This window comes from Sciurus vulgaris (genome assembly GCF_902686455.1).
Source record: "Sciurus vulgaris genome assembly, chromosome: 3".
NCBI classification, from domain to species: Eukaryota; Metazoa; Chordata; class Mammalia; order Rodentia; family Sciuridae; genus Sciurus; species Sciurus vulgaris.
In genome coordinates this window covers 91,379,249-91,398,023 of record NC_136463.1, presented here as the reverse complement: position 1 = coordinate 91,398,023, position 18,775 = coordinate 91,379,249, and the positions used below count along the sequence as shown (strand labels likewise).

Genomic DNA, 18,775 nt, shown 5'->3' with positions numbered 1-18,775 from the left:
CTAAAAATTGCTGGGGATGTAGCTCAGTGGTAGGGTGCTTACTTGCCTAGCATGCTTTAATCTCCCATGTGACAAATAAAGAAAAATGTCATTAGAAAACAATGCCAAATTAAAAATACTTCAAAGTTTTCTATTTATTGGGAGCAGAGATTTACTTCTATCAGAACTTTTTCCAGAATACTTTCTTTTCAAAATATTTGTGTTGACTGATGTATGTATACACTCAGCCCTCCATGTCTGTGAGTTCTGCATCTGTAGATTCAATCAACCAAAGACCAAAACTATTCAGAAAAAAATTTTTTCGTAAGTACTGAACATGTACATTTTTTTCTTGTCATCATTCCCTAAACAATATAGTTTTAACAACTGCGTAGCTTTTACATTGTATTAGGTGTTATACCCTATAGATGATTTAAAGTATAGGGGAGGTTGTACAAAAGGTTCTATGCAAACACTGTATATGCCATTTTATGTAAGGGACTTGGCCTCTGTAGATATTCACTTCCACAGGGATCCTGGAACCAATCCTTCATAGATAGGGAAGAATGACTATATGTAGAGGTATGTTACACTACTTAACTCAGTTTTTATGCTTGAAATTTTCCACATAATAAAAAATATAAAAATGAAGTTGATTCTCATTACTTATGGGTTGCATATTTACAGACTCACCTACTTGCTAAAATGTAAATTATAACCTCAAAGTCAATACTTGAAGTGCTTTCATGACCATTCTCAGACATGCCAGATGTATATGTGTGCAGAACAGAAAAAATTTGAGTGGGCCAGTAGCGCATACATTCCCAACTAAAGCAAAACGGTGGTTCTGCCTTCTTGTTTCAGCTCTTATACTACAAACAAGTGCCCTTTTCAAAATCTATTTAAATAGATTAATGCCATGTTTTTCATGTTCTCGTGCTTTTTAAAAGTTGGTGGTCTTGCTTTTTTAAACATATGAGGGCCTTAATAGCAAAAAAAAATTAGAAACACTAAAACACCTAACAATATGAAAAATTAAATGAATATTAATTTCTCCATATAGTTTTTTGTACTTACATTAGGTAAAATCAAAAATTTTTAAGAATGTTAAGAACCTGTGCATAATTAAAAGAACTGAACATTGTATGCAGTATGAACAACACAATTTTGTGGTGTACACATACCAAGGATTGAGAGATACTATGACTAAATAGAAAAATACAGATTATTTTTATTTTCTTTAGGTACTTTTATGTAATTGTGATGATTTTGCTTGCTTTTTATATTGGTTTTTAAGTATACTGCTGAAGTGTTTTGTGTGAGTGTGTTTCTGGGCACAAGAAGGCTGTGCTATACCTACCAGAGAAAATACCTATTAGGTAGCTTTCTTCAGCCATGAGCTAAAAGTGCTGTTGGCCCTGAGTTAAATGTTAGGGAACCAACAATATATGTGTGTGTGGTTTTGTTTGTTTTGCTTGTTTTTGGTACCAGGAATTGAACCCAGGAGCGCTTAACCACTGAGTCACATCCTCAGCCCTTTTTATATTTTATTTAGAGACAGGGTCTTGCTGAGTTGCTTAGGGCCTCACTAAGTTCTGAGGCTGGCTTTGAATTCACAATCTTTCTGCCTCAGCCTCCCCAGCCGCTGGGATCACAGGTGTGCGCCACTGCACCTGGCCTAGTGAACCAACAGCATGTATTAAATAAGATGTCTTTCAACAGAAACATACTCAAAACAAGGTTGTGTATTGATCAGTTGACAAAAATTGTGACCATAGCATAAAGAAACCTAACCCTCTATATCCTCTATGAGCTAATACAGTGTTTGCTAATTCAGCATTGTGGCAGCTTTATAGAATTCCCACAAATAAGAAAAATCAACCTTTTGTAATCATATACAAAAGTGATTTATAATAATTTCTTAATGTTGAACCATTTTGGGGGTTTTGGAATAAACAATTTGGCAAAGGTATGGGTGATGATTTTTTAGTATAGTGCTAGTTTTGCTTTCAGTCCTGTGTTTTTTGGAATTTTTTACCTATAATCTGGTTTTTATCCTAACTGGAAAATTCCATTTTGTTTGTAAGTTATAATATAGGTTTAGCATCCCTGATCCAAAAATTCAAAATGCTTTAAAATCTGAAACTTTGAGCATCAACTTGACACCACAAATGGAAAATTACATACTATGAAACTGTTTCATTCACAAAATTATTTAAAATATTGTATAAAATCACCTTTAGCATATGCGTATGAAATGTATATGAAACATAATAATATGTGTGTGTGTCCTGTTTCCTTTATCCGTTTGTTGATTCATAGGCTGATTATGTAGCTTAGCTGTTGTAAAAAGTGCCATAATAAATGTGGACATGCATGTATTCTGTATGCACATTTTATTCCCTCAGAAGTATGCCCAGAAGCAGGATAGCTGGATCAAATGATAGTTCTATTTTTAGTTTTTTGAGGAACTTTCATACTTTTTCATAGTGGCTGTTCTAATGGACCTTCCCACCAGCTGTGTAAAAAGGTTCCTTTTTCTCCATATCTTCACCATTGTTTGTGACTTTTTGGTTTGGTTTTTTTGTTTGGTTGGTTGTTTTTTTTTTTTTAAAGCTAATTTTTGGTTTTGATAATGGCCTTTCTAACTAGGGGAGATGATATCTGAGTTTTTTGTTGTTGTGTTAGGGTTTTTTTCTTCTTTTGTTTGTTGTTGTTTTTGTGTTTTTGGTAAAGGCGTTGAACCCAGGGGCACTTAACCATCAAACCACATTCCCAGTCCTTTTGTGTATTTTATTTAGATACAGGGTCTCGCTGAGTTGCTCAGGGCCTCAGCTTCCAGAGCCACTGGGATTATAGGTGTGTACTACCGGCCCGTCTTTATTTCATTAGAGTTTTAATTTACATTTCCCTGATAGCTAATAATATTGAGCATTTTTTCCTATAGATTTTTGCCATTTGTATTTCTTTTGGGAAGTATCTATTAAGATCATTTGTCCATCTTTTAATTGGACTTCTTGTTTTATGTTGGGTTTTTTGGTTTTTTTTTAGTCCTTTATGTATTTTGAATATCAACCCTCTCTCTGATGAATAACTGGCAAATATTTTCTCCCGTCCTGTAGGTTTCTCCCATTCAATACAGTAGTTAATTTTTGCTTTGTTTCCTGGACTTGTTGGAGCTATTTCCAGAAAATCATTTCTTGTACCAGTACCTTGGTATTCCCCTATGTTCTCTTCTAGTAATTTGAGAGTTCCCGGTCTTATATTAAGGTCTTTGATCCATTTTGAGTTTATTTTTATACAAGGTAAACGATAGAGTAAGTTTCAGTCTTTTACATATGTATATCTAGTATCCCAACACTATTTGTTTTAAAGAGGCTGTCCTTCTCCAGTGTATGTTTTTGACACCTTTGTTGAGAATCAGTTGGGTGTAGATGTATGGATTTATTTCTGGGTTCTCTCTTCTGTCCAGTGGTCAGTTTTTATGCCCATGCCATGCTACTTTTGCTACTATGGCTATATAATAATTCTTTTTTTAATTTTTTATTTATTTTGTGGTGCTGGGGATTGAACCCAGGGCTTTGTGTTTGTGAGGCAAGCACTCTACCAACTGAGCTATATCCCCAGCCCTATAATAATAATCCTTGATATCAGGTTTTGTGATCCCTTCTGCTTTGTTATTTTTGCTCAAGATTGCTTTGGCTATTTGGGGTTTTTTGTGCTTCATATGAATTTTAGGATTTTTTTTTTCTAATTGTGTGAAGAATATCCTTGGTATTTTGTTAGAGATCACATTTAATCTACAGGTCACTTTTGGAAGTATGAACATTTTAATGATATTCTTCCAGTCTGTGAAATATGGCTTCCAGTCTATGAATATGGGGGAGGTCTTTCCTCCTTTTAGTGTTTTTCATTTTCTTCCCTGTTTTGTAATTTTCCTTGTGAAGAACTTTCACTTGCTTAGTTATTTAGTTGATTGTTGGTATTTTTGTGGCTGTGGTTGCTGGAATTTGCTTTCATGATTTTTGTATGTAGATTTTGTATCCTGCTAGCTCACTGAATTTGTTTTTCAGTTCCAATAGTCTTTTGGTGAAGTCTTTAGGTTTTTCTCTGTGTAGAATTAAGGGATAATTTGACTTCCTCCTTTCCTATTTGTTTTTTGTTTCTTACACTTGCGTAATTGCTTGCTTAAAAATTCTTTTAAGTGAACCATTAAACACTAAAGCTCTAGTATTTGCCAGTGCTTTAATATAGAAAGCTTGGTGACATACCACTTGAGTCATGTGTAGCTGTTTCAGAAATGAAGACTACATAAATCCAAAGAGAGCTATAACAGAATTTCTATTCTTATATATAAATAAAAATGTTAGAAAATGTCTGTTACTATTAGGATGTGGATATGAGGTATGTCCCAGAAGCTCCTGTGTTAATGAAGGAATATCTGAAGGTGAAATTATTGCATTGTGAGAGCTGTAATCTAATCAGTCTATTCTTGTTTGAATGAACTGGGTGGTAGCTGTAGGCAAATTGGGGGGTGTGCCCTAGCCAGATGCATCTTCCCGAAGAACCCATACTCCCTTCCCTTTTCTCTCAGCTTCCTGGCTGCCCTGAATGGAGCAGTGCTTCTCCACCTGGCTCTTCTGTTTTAATGTCCTGCCTCACTTTGGGCCCAGAGAATGGACTTGGCATCTGTTGACTAAGACCATGAATCCCAAATATACTTCCTCTCCTCTGGGTTATTCTTGCCAGGTATATTGGTCACAGCAACAAATGTTAACCAAAACAGTAAGACTTTTTCCATGTTCAGTTTACTTAACATATATTTTTAAATTTGCTTATTGAATCAAGAGAGCTTTTTAAAGTCTTTTAATGCTCATTGCCAGATTGTTCCCTAGAAGTGGTGTTCAAGTTTACCTTGCAAGTTATGATGGAATGTTTTTACTTAATTCTACCAAGCATTTAATATAATATTTTAAAGGATCTTTGCTCATTTAAGAGGTAATTAATGCATAATTGTTTACTTCAATTTACATTACTTTGATCACCAGTAACATTTTGTTCCTTGTGGTATTTACTTTATTATGGTTTTCTTCTTTTTCCTTCATATTATCTATTCTGAACTATTACCCATTTATTGGGATCTCAGTGTTCTTTTGTCATAAATCTTTAAGATCTTTATGTAAATGTGTCACTTTTATGTAGATTATGTTATTCAGCAAGTATGTTTTCCAAGTGTTGTATTTCCCCTTTTTAACTTTTTTCTGACTAGAGTCTGGGATTGAACCCAGGGCCCCACACATGCTCTGTCATTGAGCTACTTTCCCATCCCCCTTTTTGTTTTAGTTGTTAAATTTCCTGAGTTTCACCTGGAATTAAAATCTCTTTTGTCTAATAGAAACTATTTTCTGTCCTTTCTTATGCCCATTGACCTGGCTATTTTTTGTGCTTATACATTTTTACATACTACGTAGGCTTTTCTTATCATAGGCTCCTGGGACTGATCTCAGCTACTTTACTCCCTTTCTCCCGAATGCATTGCCTTTTTTTTTTTTTTTTAATTAATTAATTAATTTTTAGAATTATATGTAATAAACACATAAACATTTAAAGGGAGCAGTGGTCAGGATTTCTTTTCCCTAGTAGGCATGCTGAATTTTAGGACATTCATTTGCTTCTGCATTAAGCTTCCTAGAACTCCCCAGGTTCTACTTACTACTTATGTTGAATCTTGAATGTGGCCAAGATTTCCTGTCAACCCTTTTCTTCTATACCTGCCTCTCTGATTAAGTAAACTACAAAAAAATTAGAATTTTGTTTCCTGGTTAGGAAAGTTCGTGTTTATTTTAGAAAGTCCACAAAATACAGAAACACACACACACACACAATTTCCTAGAATTTCATCATTAATAGATGCATTTTTGTGTTTTTTCCCCTCAACAGTCAATCTTAATGTATTTTAATAGGCAGAATTGAAATTATACTCTACATATGGTTTTATCACTTTTCATGTAGCAGCCAATTATGAATGAAAGTCTACCAGATATTTATTTACTTTTGTGTTCTCAGCATCCAGCATATTTGTGCATAGTTATCTAACCACAAAATAGTAATAATCTGTCCTTAAATAACTAACCAACAGTAGTGGAGCTATTAATAATAATAAGCAGGGCTAGGGATATAGCTCAGTTGGTAGAGTGCTTGCCTTGCAAGCATAAGGCCTGGGTTCAATCCCCAGTACTGCAAAAATAAAAATAAAAAATAATAATAAGCATTAGTCGTTAACATTAATAGGACTCTGCCTCAACTTTAAACATATTATAGAATCCTCTGAATGTAAAAAGAGACCCTGTGAGTACTAGGCTATTATTTTCTCCGTTTCACAGATAAGGACATAAAGTGGTTTAATAATTTTTCCCACAGGCCTTCATAGGACGTGATCCCAGGCCTTTGATTTCAAAACCTTTATTCTCTACCAGACCATTAAACTAAATGTTACCCCCTAGTGCTAACCCAGAGACATTTTACTATGCTCACACCTTATAAATCCTGTAGAGCTTTCTCTTCATTCTATATCTGAAGTTCTTTTGTACAGCATTGGAGTTCCTCACTAGATGACTTTGTAGTGCTGCTAGGTTTGTGCTGCCTCAGTCTGACCCTCTAGAGCAGCTAAATTATTCTGACTAAATCCTGGCTTTGCTTAACAATGTTGTACACCCATTACATTCCATTTTCACTGGCATTCTCTGCTAAGTGGAATAGTGTCTGACTTTGGTTTCCATAATATTAGTTCTTAGGAAAGTGTCATTCTGACCCACCTACAAGTTTCCCTGTGGTAGTTTTTACTGTGTAGTATCTTAAAATCCCTTTGAATTTGTTTAAACAACTTTTAAGATTTTACTTTGTTAATCCCAGCTGCCTGGGAGGCTGAAGGATCATAAATTCAATCCAGTAGTGCAAAAAAAAAAAAAAAAAAAAAAAAAAGATTTCACTTTGTGACTGGCTCATACTCCAGAGGAAAAGGGAAAATTAATGTCTTTTTAGTCATAAAAACCTGTCAGTCATATATGACTCTAGAGTCAATAGATTGTATCCATGTCGACACTTTGTTTGCAACCTGTCATTTTTATTCATGATTGCTATCTAATTTGCATTTCAAAATACTGTGTGGTGAAAATAATAACTGTAAGTCTTGCATTTTTGCCTTTTCTTTTTGCAAGGATAATTCTTAATGTGAAAGACAATTCTAAATTTAAAAATCAAAATCTTTTGATGTTTTGCAAGACACTGATGAGAAAAGTGGTTTGAAGAGATTTAACTCATTTTTATAAGAAAGTCGTTTTCTAGTATTTGATCAGAGACTTAAAAAAGATGTCACAAGGATACATAATAACTGAAATCTATTATGAGTAATATTTTTTAGATTAAAGATAAGGAATGACAGCTCTTTATGAAAGGGGAAATCAAGCAGTGCAGGATATGTAAAAATAAAACTGGTGTTATAGAGCTGGACATGGTAGTGCATGTCTTTAATCTCAGCTATTCGGGAGACTGAGGCATGGGAATCACAAGTTTGAGGCCAGCCTGTGTAACCTAGCAAGACCTGGTCTCAAGAAAAACCCAGAAATGGCTAGCGATGTAGCTCAGAAATAGAGTACCCTTAGACTTTACCTCCAGTACTGCAAACAAGAACAACAAAACACTGGTTTTAGGTCTTAAAAAGAATGATCTTTTATAGACAAAAGTAACTTATTTGGGATTAAAAAATGTGTCTGTGATAAAAGATGAAAAATTGGGAAGACAATAAAGGAAATTAGAATATGAAAGGTTAGCCTGTCAGTCTAAATGTTCTTTAAATTGCACTGTGATAGGAAAAACTCTTGTAGACAGACCATCCCCACGGAATGCTGTGTTCTTGTTATTATGCACTTTATTAGCACTTTTGTGGTTGCATCACTGAAGCTTCCATGGTAGTTTTTGCACTGCCTTTGCCTGTAGAATATGTTAGCTATTGAATGAATGTTGAAAGTGATCTGGTTACTTGAAATTTATGTAATATATGACAAAATAATCTTGTAGATTTGTGCATTTTTTTAAATTAGTGATTTGCCTGTGTCCTTATAGCAAACATATTAAAATCATTTTTTGTTACTGATTGTCAGGAACTTTTGTTTCTTTAAAGCGCATTGATTATTTTGACTGTGACAGGAAAACTCGGTGTTTACTTATGTGTACATTCCTGATGAGTATAGTAAATTTTGGCCCAATTTTAAAGTAGAGAAGCATTTTCCTTCTTTGTAAAACGTGAAGTAGCATGTCCTTAATGCATTTGTGTTCTTTCTGTCTTATTCAGGGAAGCAGTGCTTCTTAGTCCTACGTCAGCAGCAGTTTAATGTCCAGGCTCTTGTGGCTGTGGGAGTCCATGCAAGCAAGCAGATGGTTAAATTTGCTGCCAAGTAAGTAAGCAATTATATCCTGTTGTCAGAATAAACAATGGTGGGAACCAAGACTCCCAGGGGTTTGGACCATTTTCATACATTAACATCAATGCTTCGTTTGTTTAAAAATGTAGTTATTTAAATTGTCAGTTCAGTGTTGCTGAATACATTAAACTTACAAAAGAGAAAATATGGAGCACAGGCTTGAAATTCATTTGAAACTGCTGAAGCAGCACTCTTTACAGACAAGTCACATTTACTTTCAAGTAGAGTAACAAAAAGCCTGGCAGCCTCAACATAGCAGAGCAACTTTATTTTGTTGTGTTTGTTGGGCTTCATTTTCTCCTCCCTCTCCCAGTTTGAGATATGCCTACCGAGCAGCAAGTTTCCTAACTGAATAATAAAAGTGTATAAAATAAAAGAATGTAGTTTTTGCAAATGAATTCCTTCTGAAGGAAGTAAAACAATATTATAGTGTGTTATAACTTCTAACTTTGACACCAAAAGGGTTTTGGGTGAAAAAGGTAAAACTTGCTTTTCCCTAGCTTTACAGGTCTGGCCTTCTTACTGCAAAGTTCCTACAGAAGCACATTGTCTTGTGTAAGAGGCAGGATATAGAAAGAGAAAAGAAGGGTGGTTGTGTATGCTGTGGCTCTGAGGTAATGACAGTAGTTTTTTTTGTTAGTTGGTGACATACTTAATTTTGTTTGCATGTTTTTCTCAATTTCATTGGAATTTTATTCCTATGATACTGATCAAAGAAGATAGAGGAAAGTGGATGGTTTTTACTTTTAAATAAAAGTACTTCATAAGTGCAAATGTTTTTTAAAAGAAAGAAATCTAGAATAAGTGGTATATTTTTCCTATTGATTTGTTTTTTAATCTCTGTTCTTTAGATGTATGCTTTCAAAGATGGGTTAATAGTATAGATGGAATTACAAATTCTAGGAGTAGAAAGAAATTTTAAAATGATATAACTTAATATCGTAATTTTTGTTTGAGCCTTTCCTGACTCCTGTGTCTTTTACATATAGTAGATGCTGAACAGCTGATTTTGGTTTAAAGATTTATCAAATTCATTTTTAATATTTCATAGTAATAGTTGCCTGAGGTTTTAAAATTTCAGTACCATGAATTATATTAACTCCTTGATGAATTCTGTAGGTTTAGTGTTACTAGTATGGTAGGCCCTACCTGTCCCTTTCCTAGACCTGCTGCCCAGAGACTGCCACTTTCATGTCTTCTATTTTTTCTGGTAATTAGGTTGGCTTATTTTCATTTCTTAGATAGTAAGTGTACTTGTGAAAAACATTTGTCATCCAGACTTAAAATCAGTGTATTTCCTATGTAGTAGGATATAAATGAGCTTGGTTCCTAGAAATAAACTTTATCTATAAAAAGAGCCTTACATAAAAAGAAAAAAAAGGTGGCCTAGGAAACCACAAATATATGCTAAATTATATTTAATACTAGAAATTATTGGGAAAAAGTTAACAAATAGTATGGGGGGGGGGGGTTGGCATATACTAGGGATTGAACCAGTGCCCTGTGCCTGCTAGACAAGCACTCTATCACTAAGCTGCATCCCTAGTCTTTTTGAGACAGTTGCTAACTTGCACAGGCTGGCTTCAAATTCGTGATCTTCTTACCTCAGGCTCCCAGGTAGCAGAGATTACAGGAATAGCCCCAGCCAAGCAAATATTTTTTGGTTTTTGTCTTTTATATATAAAAAAGTTCTGAAATATGTGAAACTGGAAGTTTTATATAGAAGTTTTATATAGAAGGTATTTAGTTTTATATAGAAGGTATATAGTTTTATATAGAAGGTATTTAGTTTTATATAGAAGGTATATAGTTTTATATAGAAGGTATTTTTTCCATTAAATTGAATTATAACCTCAGCGTTACATTCATAACATTCTAATCTAAAAGTCCTGCCTCATTTACCCTTAATATTCACTAAGAGGGCTGGAGTTGTGGCTCAGTGGTAGAGAGCTTGTCTAGCATGTGTGAAACCCTGGGTTTGATTCTCGGCACCACATATAAATAAAAATAAAGGTACATTGACAACTGAAAAAAAAAAAAGAAAATATTCACTAGGAGACATTTTACCAACAAGTCGTGTGTCCATGTGATATCTTTAGAAGTAGACACATTAAAGTAGTTCACAAAAAAGTTATTCTAATTGTTTCGAATCTTCTCAGAAACTCCTGAGACTTGACCTAGTAACATTAATTGTTCATATCAGACTTCAACCACAACTTACTAGCTGGAAGAAGTACTTGCAGATGGTCTCCCAAACAGAATCATAGAACATAAGAATGATCTTTCTTTTAGACAAAGGAAGAATTTAGATGATTTTATAATTTCTAAAGTGAAACTCAGTCAAAATCTAGATGTAATTTAGGCTTAACAATTAAGTTGTAGGCTGGGGAGATAGCTCGGCTGGTAGAGTGCTTGCCTCCCAAGCACAAGGCCCTGAGTTCGATCCCCAGTACCACAAAAAAAAAAAAATTAAGTTGTTACTTAATTGTTTTTTATTTTTTAAACAAAAAGCTAGTTTTAGTCCTCTAAATTGTACCTTATACACTTAGTGATAATTGGGAAAAGGTCTAACTATTGCATATTAAAGTATTTAACTGATTCTATACAAGAGAACAGAGCCAATTTTATACAATAGGTTTAGCATGTGGTACTTAGATTATAATTATGTAACTTTTATAATTATTATTATAATTATAAATTATTATAATTATAAATTATAAATTATAAATTATTACATAATTATTATAATTATGTAATATGCTAAGGTATTAAACTAGAAAATTAAGAATAGGCTTGTTAATGGCTTTTGTTACCTTGGGAAAGGGAGAAATTTTCATGACTAAAACTGGATAAATGATTCGTTTTTAGTGTTTGGGGTTGGTTTATTGGTAAGATAATTTTCTTAGGAACATTGGTTCCAGCTCCAGATGCATCAGTCACCTTGTCTTTTTTATATTTGGACTAATAAGGTAGTTAGAAATCCTTATCCTTGGTAGTAGAAGGCATATGTCTTACAGAAAGCTAGGGAAACAATCTTTATATTCGAAGTACTAATTTTTAAAGAAAAATTAGTATATTGTTACCTGCTCTGTTCGTCATAATAATAAATCAAGTGAGGTTGTAATGTAAATTTTGAAGGACTTTTAGAACTTAAGATGTGTCTTTTTCTGCTTGCTGGTTCCCTCTCTACAGTGTTACATTCCAGTACACTCTTCAGATTGGGCAGAATCTCCATGCCTACAGTATCCTCTCTTCTTACTTCATATTGTACCGCCTTTGGTTTTGTTCATTAGTTCCTCATTCTTTGTTGCTCAGCCCATATCCCTTGTGATCATTATTGATTAGTCTTTCTATTCATTCCTTAGGGGTCCACACAGATAGGAGGGTAGATATTTTTATATAGACTTTTTAAATTTTAGCATAACTTCGATCAATGATAGTCTTAAAATTATAGAAGGTATTTTTCCATATTGAATGCAACCAAGAACTTCTGTATGAACTTAGTACTTCTGATAGCATTTACTTTCACATTTACAGTTCATGGATCTGAAGCCAAATGATATCTGTGTTCAGTACAGATGAATATTTAAAAGTAATTTGAATACAGACTTTGGACACCACTGGGTTACCAGGTGGTACTTGATAGTAAAGAGACATTCTGAATTCAAAAAAACCTGTACCTTTTAAGCAGGTGGTATTCAATCCTATTTTTGTCTGCTAGGGTTAGCAGATCACTAATAGTATAGCAGCAAGGAAAATTTTTCTGTTTTCAGTTTCAGTAGTTTATTTGATAATCCATTGTAAATGATGCAAATTTGAATAGTGCTGCATTATTAATTTTCTCATGAACTACATAGTTTTATAAAAGTATCAGACTGATACTTTATTTAAATTGTCATTGTTGAATTGTTCCTTGAAGAACTTTGGATTACTTATGAGGCCAAATTATCCTGAACCAACCTTAAAGTTTCATGTAATTATGAACAGGCATTCTTCACATTACTAGCATTAAAATCAAATACAGAAACACATTAAATAGAGAATGACACTAAGGCTACAGCTTTATATAGTAAATAAAATGTCAGCAATTTAGTTTTAGTTATAAGTTTGAATTTTGTTTTTATTGTCTTTGAAAATTAATTTTAAAGGTAAGAACTAGAATCATAAACATTTATACTAGTTTTATACTTGCAGAGTTTGGGCGGTCTTTTTTGTTTGTTTGTTTTGGGTTTTGGCACTAGGTATTGAACCCAGGGTCCCACTCTGCAAGTGCTGTACCACTAGCTATGTCCCTCACCCTTTTTCCCTTTTTTTTTTTTTTTTTTTTTTCTTTTTCATTTTCATTTTAGTTTGAGACAGAGTCTCACTAAGTTGCCCAGATAGGCTTTATCAGACTTGTAATTCTTTAGCCTCCCAAGTAGCAGGATTACAGGCTTGGGTCTCCAGCCACTTATAGGTATTTAAGTAACATGATAAAAAATAAATAAAGGGAATCACTGAATGACCCTGATACTTTTTGTTCCACGAAAGAGGGCCCATACATACAGTACTTTCTGAGTCAGTTCTTGGTCAGTGCCATATTGAGTAGTGAATATACATCTCACCCAGCTTATTTTAGACTCAGTGTTTTTGAGGTTTTGGTAAAGAAAAATGAGTTCATAAAATAAGTCATCATAGAACTACTAGGATGATCTAAACCTTTGATTTTTGTCAAGCACCAATGAGAGCTGGCTTAATAGAGGACAGGAGAATCCAGAGACTTGGCTAACCCACTAACTGGTAACAAAAACTCATTGATCAAACTCTGTTCAGCCTCTTTCTGACTTCTCTGCTAAACCAAGCCTCCACGTCTAGACTTTGATGTATTCATTTATATGTGAAATGCTTTAAGTAATTAAGAAACTAAATCTAAAATTAAAATTTAGTATATTGATTGCTGTTGATTTATCGTGCCAAGCTTTCTAGTGTCTAGCATGAATTTTTATACTTATTTGGGTTTTCTTCCTTATTAGTACCTGTATCAGGCCTGAAAGCCATAGTACAGTGGTCTCCAGCATCTTCCCCATCTAATATACAGAGAAATAAAAGGTTTGCCCATAATAGCAATAAAAGCTGACTATTCCTGTGTACTAAATATAAGAGCTATGAAGTGCCATACTTGCATTTTCTCACCCAATCCTCATAGCAACTCTGTAAGATGTAGAGAGTGTTCCGTTTGGGTTCTGGGGTTTTGGTTTTTGGTTTTTGGTTTGGTTTGGTTTGGGTTTTGGTTTTTATTCTTTTCTTTTTTTACAGATGAGGACATTGAGGTTTGAAATGTTAAGAGTTTTGACTAACAGCTCACTTTCTAGCCCCTTTGTCATCCTGCTTCTCTAGGATAGTGTAATGAAATCAGTTGAAAGCCATACATGGTTTAGATATACTTAGAAAACAACCTGTTATTCCCTGCCCACAAATTAAGAAGAGTCAAAAAGAAGGGAAATTTTTTAATTTAAAAAGTATAATTGAAACTGGGCACATTGATGCATGCCTGTGCAGTGGCTTGGGAGGCCGAGGCAGGAAGATTGCAAGTTTGAGGCCAGTCTCAGCAATTTAGGGAGGGAGACCCCAAGCAACTTAATGAGACCCTGTTTCTAAATAAGAAATTGTAAGAAAGGGGTGAGGATATGGCTCAGTGGTAAAGCGCAGATTCAATCATTCATATATCTCATATATATATATATATCAGATTTTAAATTAATATAAAATATTCTTATGTTTGAGTTATAAGTTGATGCTAAAAACAATTTCAAAAAAAGAATTTAATCTAGGTGTGGTGGCAAATGCCTATAAAGCCAGCCTCAGCAAAAGTGAGGCACTAAGCAACTCAGTGAGACCCTGTCTCTAAATAAAATACAAAATAGGACTGGGGATGTAGCTCAGTGGTGGAGTACCCTGAGTTCAATCCCCAATACCAAATAAATAAATAAATAAATACAATGGGGAACAAAATTGGAACTGAGTTTCATATTTGCAGTGGCAGTTATATTTTGCTAATTTAAAATTTGGTGTCTATAAGCATAAAACCTAGATATCACTAGACATATCTACTAATTAGTTGCATCTAGTTTTATTTAGGCTTAGGCCATTCCCCGCCCTAATCAGCACTGCCATTGACATAGACCATCTTACACATTCTTATCACTCTTACTGTTGTGAGAAATAAGGCACAATAGTCACTCAGCAAAGCAGCTGGGTGGTGTATACAATTGATGTGGAAAATATAACCACAGACTAAAAATTTAAAACAGGGAGTTATCATTTGCCAAGATTCTGGAACATAATGAAAAAGTTTTTCTGGATAAATCGCAAGCTCTTTGTTAGACAATTGCACAAACTAAAATCCTCTGTATAGTTGTGTCTTCAGCAAGGGACAAGAGATCTTGGGACGTTTGAGTATTGATGTTCTTTCAGATTACTTTTTTATATAATGGTGCTAATACACTGTTGATTCTCTGTTATATGAAATCTACATTCCCATTTGTGCTGTACCGGGTTGTGCGATAAAAATCAAAGGGTTTATGGAGAAAATGGTTTAATGATAAAAACTCAAACTTAATCGGTGACACTTTTTCTTAAAGGCAAGAACTTAACACTTTAAAGGTAGATTAAACAGTTTTATATATGTTGGATACTTGACAAATACACAAATACTAAAATAAATACAATATTTTACCCTAAAAAAAGATCTGCAGTTTGCTTGTGGAAGTAGGTTTTGAAAGCAATATAGCCTGTGAATTATTGTGAAATAGTGGAAGACTGACTGAAATTGGACGGAAAGTTGTGGGTGATTGAGGCTTACAACACAGGCCACAGGTAGATGTTTTGAGATGTGTGTGTTTTGGATATTCCTGTGTGGCTGAGTTCACCTGAGCACTATTATCTACACTGACCTAGTGTTTCTTACTGATGAAATCTGGCATAGGCAAATTCTCTTGCTTAAGTTGTTGCTAATTTATCAATTGTGTTAGAACAAGTTCACATTTTCAAAACAAGCATATACTAGAATTGATTTGTCTCTTGAAAGAGATAATGATGGTTGCTCAATGATTGGGTTAAAAAACGTGTGTCTTAACTGTGTGCTTATTGCTTGTGTGGGGATGAGGAAAATAACAAAATATATGATAACTTCAAAGTTTCTAGTTTGAGAAACTAAGTGAAAATGACAATTTAATCTGTAGTAAATTGCCGAGATGGGCTGGACTAAATATGGCCCACTCTCTGGAATTGGGATGAGCTCACCTTCCCTTAGAGCACTTGGTCAAATAAAGGATAGATGCAGAACAGAACTGGGACTCTGCTTGGATAGGCAGTCCACAGGATTGCCAGTGCTTTAACCGTTGAGTAAATTGAAGACAAGTTCCAGCCTTTAAGTTCATAAGAAGCGAAGACCGAAATAGGTGGTCTTACCAAAAACCATCTTTTTTTTTCCCTTAGTGATAGTATTCTCTTTCTCCCATGCTGAGTCTTCCCTTTATTCTAAATATTTTCAAGTGTTTCTTTTCCTCCATTGTCTTCACCATCACTCCATTTTAACTCATTCCTATGGCCCCAGCTTGGGTTTTGTCCCTAGGGACTTCACCATTTTTAACTCCAGTGACCACCCAACCCTGATGACAGTTTCTACTAATATACCTGTCCCAGGCCTCCTAATTTTCTAATAGACTTCATCAAGACTTCTAGTCAAAAATTTTTATCTGTCTTCTCATTTCCTGCCAGTATGTTCAACCTCCTTCTGACCTTGGTGCAACCCCATGTTTGATTCTAGAACTATTCTCACTGCACAATTATCCACCAATTTTATCCACCTCTTTGTTTCTCTTGTCCCGCAAACACTGTTCAAATTCCCCTGTCCTATAGACACACTCAGGTTTGAGTATTGTGTAGGTTTTGTGGCATAATGATTGATTTCCGGGGCTGGGGAGACAGCTCAGCTGGTAGAGTGCTTGCCTTGCAAGCACAAGGCCATGAGTTCGATCCCCAGTACCGCAAAAAAAAAAAAAAAAAAAAAAAGATTGATTTCCATTGCTCAACTGTGCCCAGTAGTGTGCATTCTACCTTATAATAAAAATTGAGGTTTATAAGCTGCCTGTGTTTGAACACTTCAGAATCTTTCCTGTTTATCCTTTAGTTTCTGCGTATACTTGCAAATGAAAAATTTGGAAAACTCTGTGAGTTCCATTGCTTAATTGTTTGGCAACATTCTTTTATGATTTAAAAGAAATTCTGATGGATTCTCTGAAGTGAAAATCCTTGCGTATAAGTGATTTTGGCTTATATTAGAAATTTAAGGGCTGGGGTTGTGGCTCAGTGGTAGAGCACTTGCCTAGCACATGTGAGGCACGGGGTTCAAGCCTCAGCACCACATAAAAATAAATAAAGGTATTGTGCCCATATACAACTAAAATTTTTTTAAAAAAATAAATTTGAGAATCAATGAAACATGAAGTGATTCAAAAGAATTTTTTTTTTTTTTTTTCCAGTGCTGGGGATTTGAACCCAGAGTCTTGTGCTTGAGAGGCAAGCGCTCTACCAACTGAGCTATATCCCCAACCCCCAAAAGAATTTTTGTTAGCACATTCTGGTTGGGAAACCAGCTGCTTAGTGAGCCAGCCTAACCATTGTGCCAGAATCTAGTTTGGAAAATAGTATGGACAGAAAATGTCTATGAGGAAAAAGCCATTTCAGTTTTCCACTTATTTATCATTCTGTTTTGGGTCATCCCCCCTCCCCCCATCACTGGGAATGAACCTAGGGATGCTCAAACCCTGAGCTACATCCCATCCTCCATTTTTCTTTTTTAATTTTTGAGACAGTGTCTCACTAAGTTTCTGAGGCTACCTATGAACTTGAAATCCTCTTCCCTCAGCCTCTTGAATCAGTTTTCATATATAAAATGCCTAAAGTTATCTTTACTAGGGGGAGCACCTAAGGACTGTTTATTTGCAAAATGTCTCCATTTTGAAGGTTACCACCCAAGGACACTAGACATCAAAATGTGAACTCATACAACAAAGTGGAAGAAATAATGGTTATTTATATGTTAATTCCATAAGGCCCTACATTTAACTCTATTCCCTCTGGCCATATACCAGGTGGGAAAAAGCTAGAACTCTACTATTAAAAATATCAAATCAGATAGTTCCAGATGGGGTTTCCTAATCATTTAAAAGGCAAAATATGAGGTCACTTTTAATATCTTAAGTAGATAACAATCTTAGCATTTACTTTAGATTATTAAATTTGAGGTGCTTATCTTTTACCTAACTAGACTGTACTGCTTGCAGTTTTAGCTTTTGAGGTTTTTCCTTAAAAAGAAACATTGGAGGGGCTGGGGTTGTGGCTCAGTGGGTGAGCACTTGCCTCATGCATATGAGGCACTGGGTTTGATCCTCAGCACCACATAAAGATTTATAAATAAAATAAAGGTGTTGTGTCCATCTACAACTGGAAGTACTTTAAAAAAAAAAAAAGAGAGAAAGAAATTTGCCTTTAAAAAAAGAAAAAAGAAACATTGGAGTTTAATACAGGGTAAATGCTTTTCCCCCAAATTATCTCTCCTTGGAATGTTCAGCTCATCAGTATGCTAATCTGAAAAGTTGATTCACTTATTGGATTTAAGTGCCATAGGACTTTTCACTACATTATTTTAATCAATTCTTTGAAAAGATCGATTTTCTTGTGGCTAAATGCATATAAAAATGAAGCAACTGAATGGGTTACATAAGGATGTTGGCACATCTTATTCCTTAGAGATTTTAAGAACAAATTCTTAATTGTATAGCTGAAGTTTTTAAATGAAATTTGTCTGGAAACAGGAAGATACAATACCTATCCAGACCTGTATTTCTGGATTCCCATCTTATGTTGACTTTAATAATCTGATTTAGTAGCTAATACTGGCGTTGAGGCAAAAAAAAAAATGATTACCCCTTTTTTCCCTTTCTTTCTGTTTGTTTTTTTCCCTTTCTTTATGTTTGTTTGTTTGTTTGTTTTTTTGGTACTGGGGATTGAACCCAGGGGTGCTCAACCACTGAGCCACATCCCCATCCCTTTTTTTAGTTTATCTAGAAACAGGGTCTCACTGAGTTGCTTAGAGTCTTGCTAAATTGCTGAGGCTGGCTTTGAATTTGTGATTCTCCTTCCTCAACCTCCTGAGCTTCTGGGATTACAGGTGTGTGCCACCACACCTGGCCTTTTTTTCTCCCAATAACTTAGGCTGAGGCAGGAGCATTTCAGGTTCAAAGCCAGCCTCAGCAACTTGGTGAGGCCCTGAG

The 18,775-nt window shown here is 34.8% G+C and overlaps 1 protein-coding gene across 1 annotated transcript in view; it reads left to right on the top strand.

The window, feature by feature from the left end:
* Positions 1-18,775, top strand: part of DARS1 (aspartyl-tRNA synthetase 1) — a 67,582-nt gene that overhangs the window by 10,761 nt on the left and 38,046 nt on the right. Inside the window, exon 4 of the mRNA XM_079135672.1 lies at positions 8,330-8,432. Coding sequence (XP_078991798.1) covers positions 8,330-8,432 — 103 coding nt within the window. The remainder of the gene's footprint in view (positions 1-8,329; positions 8,433-18,775) is intronic.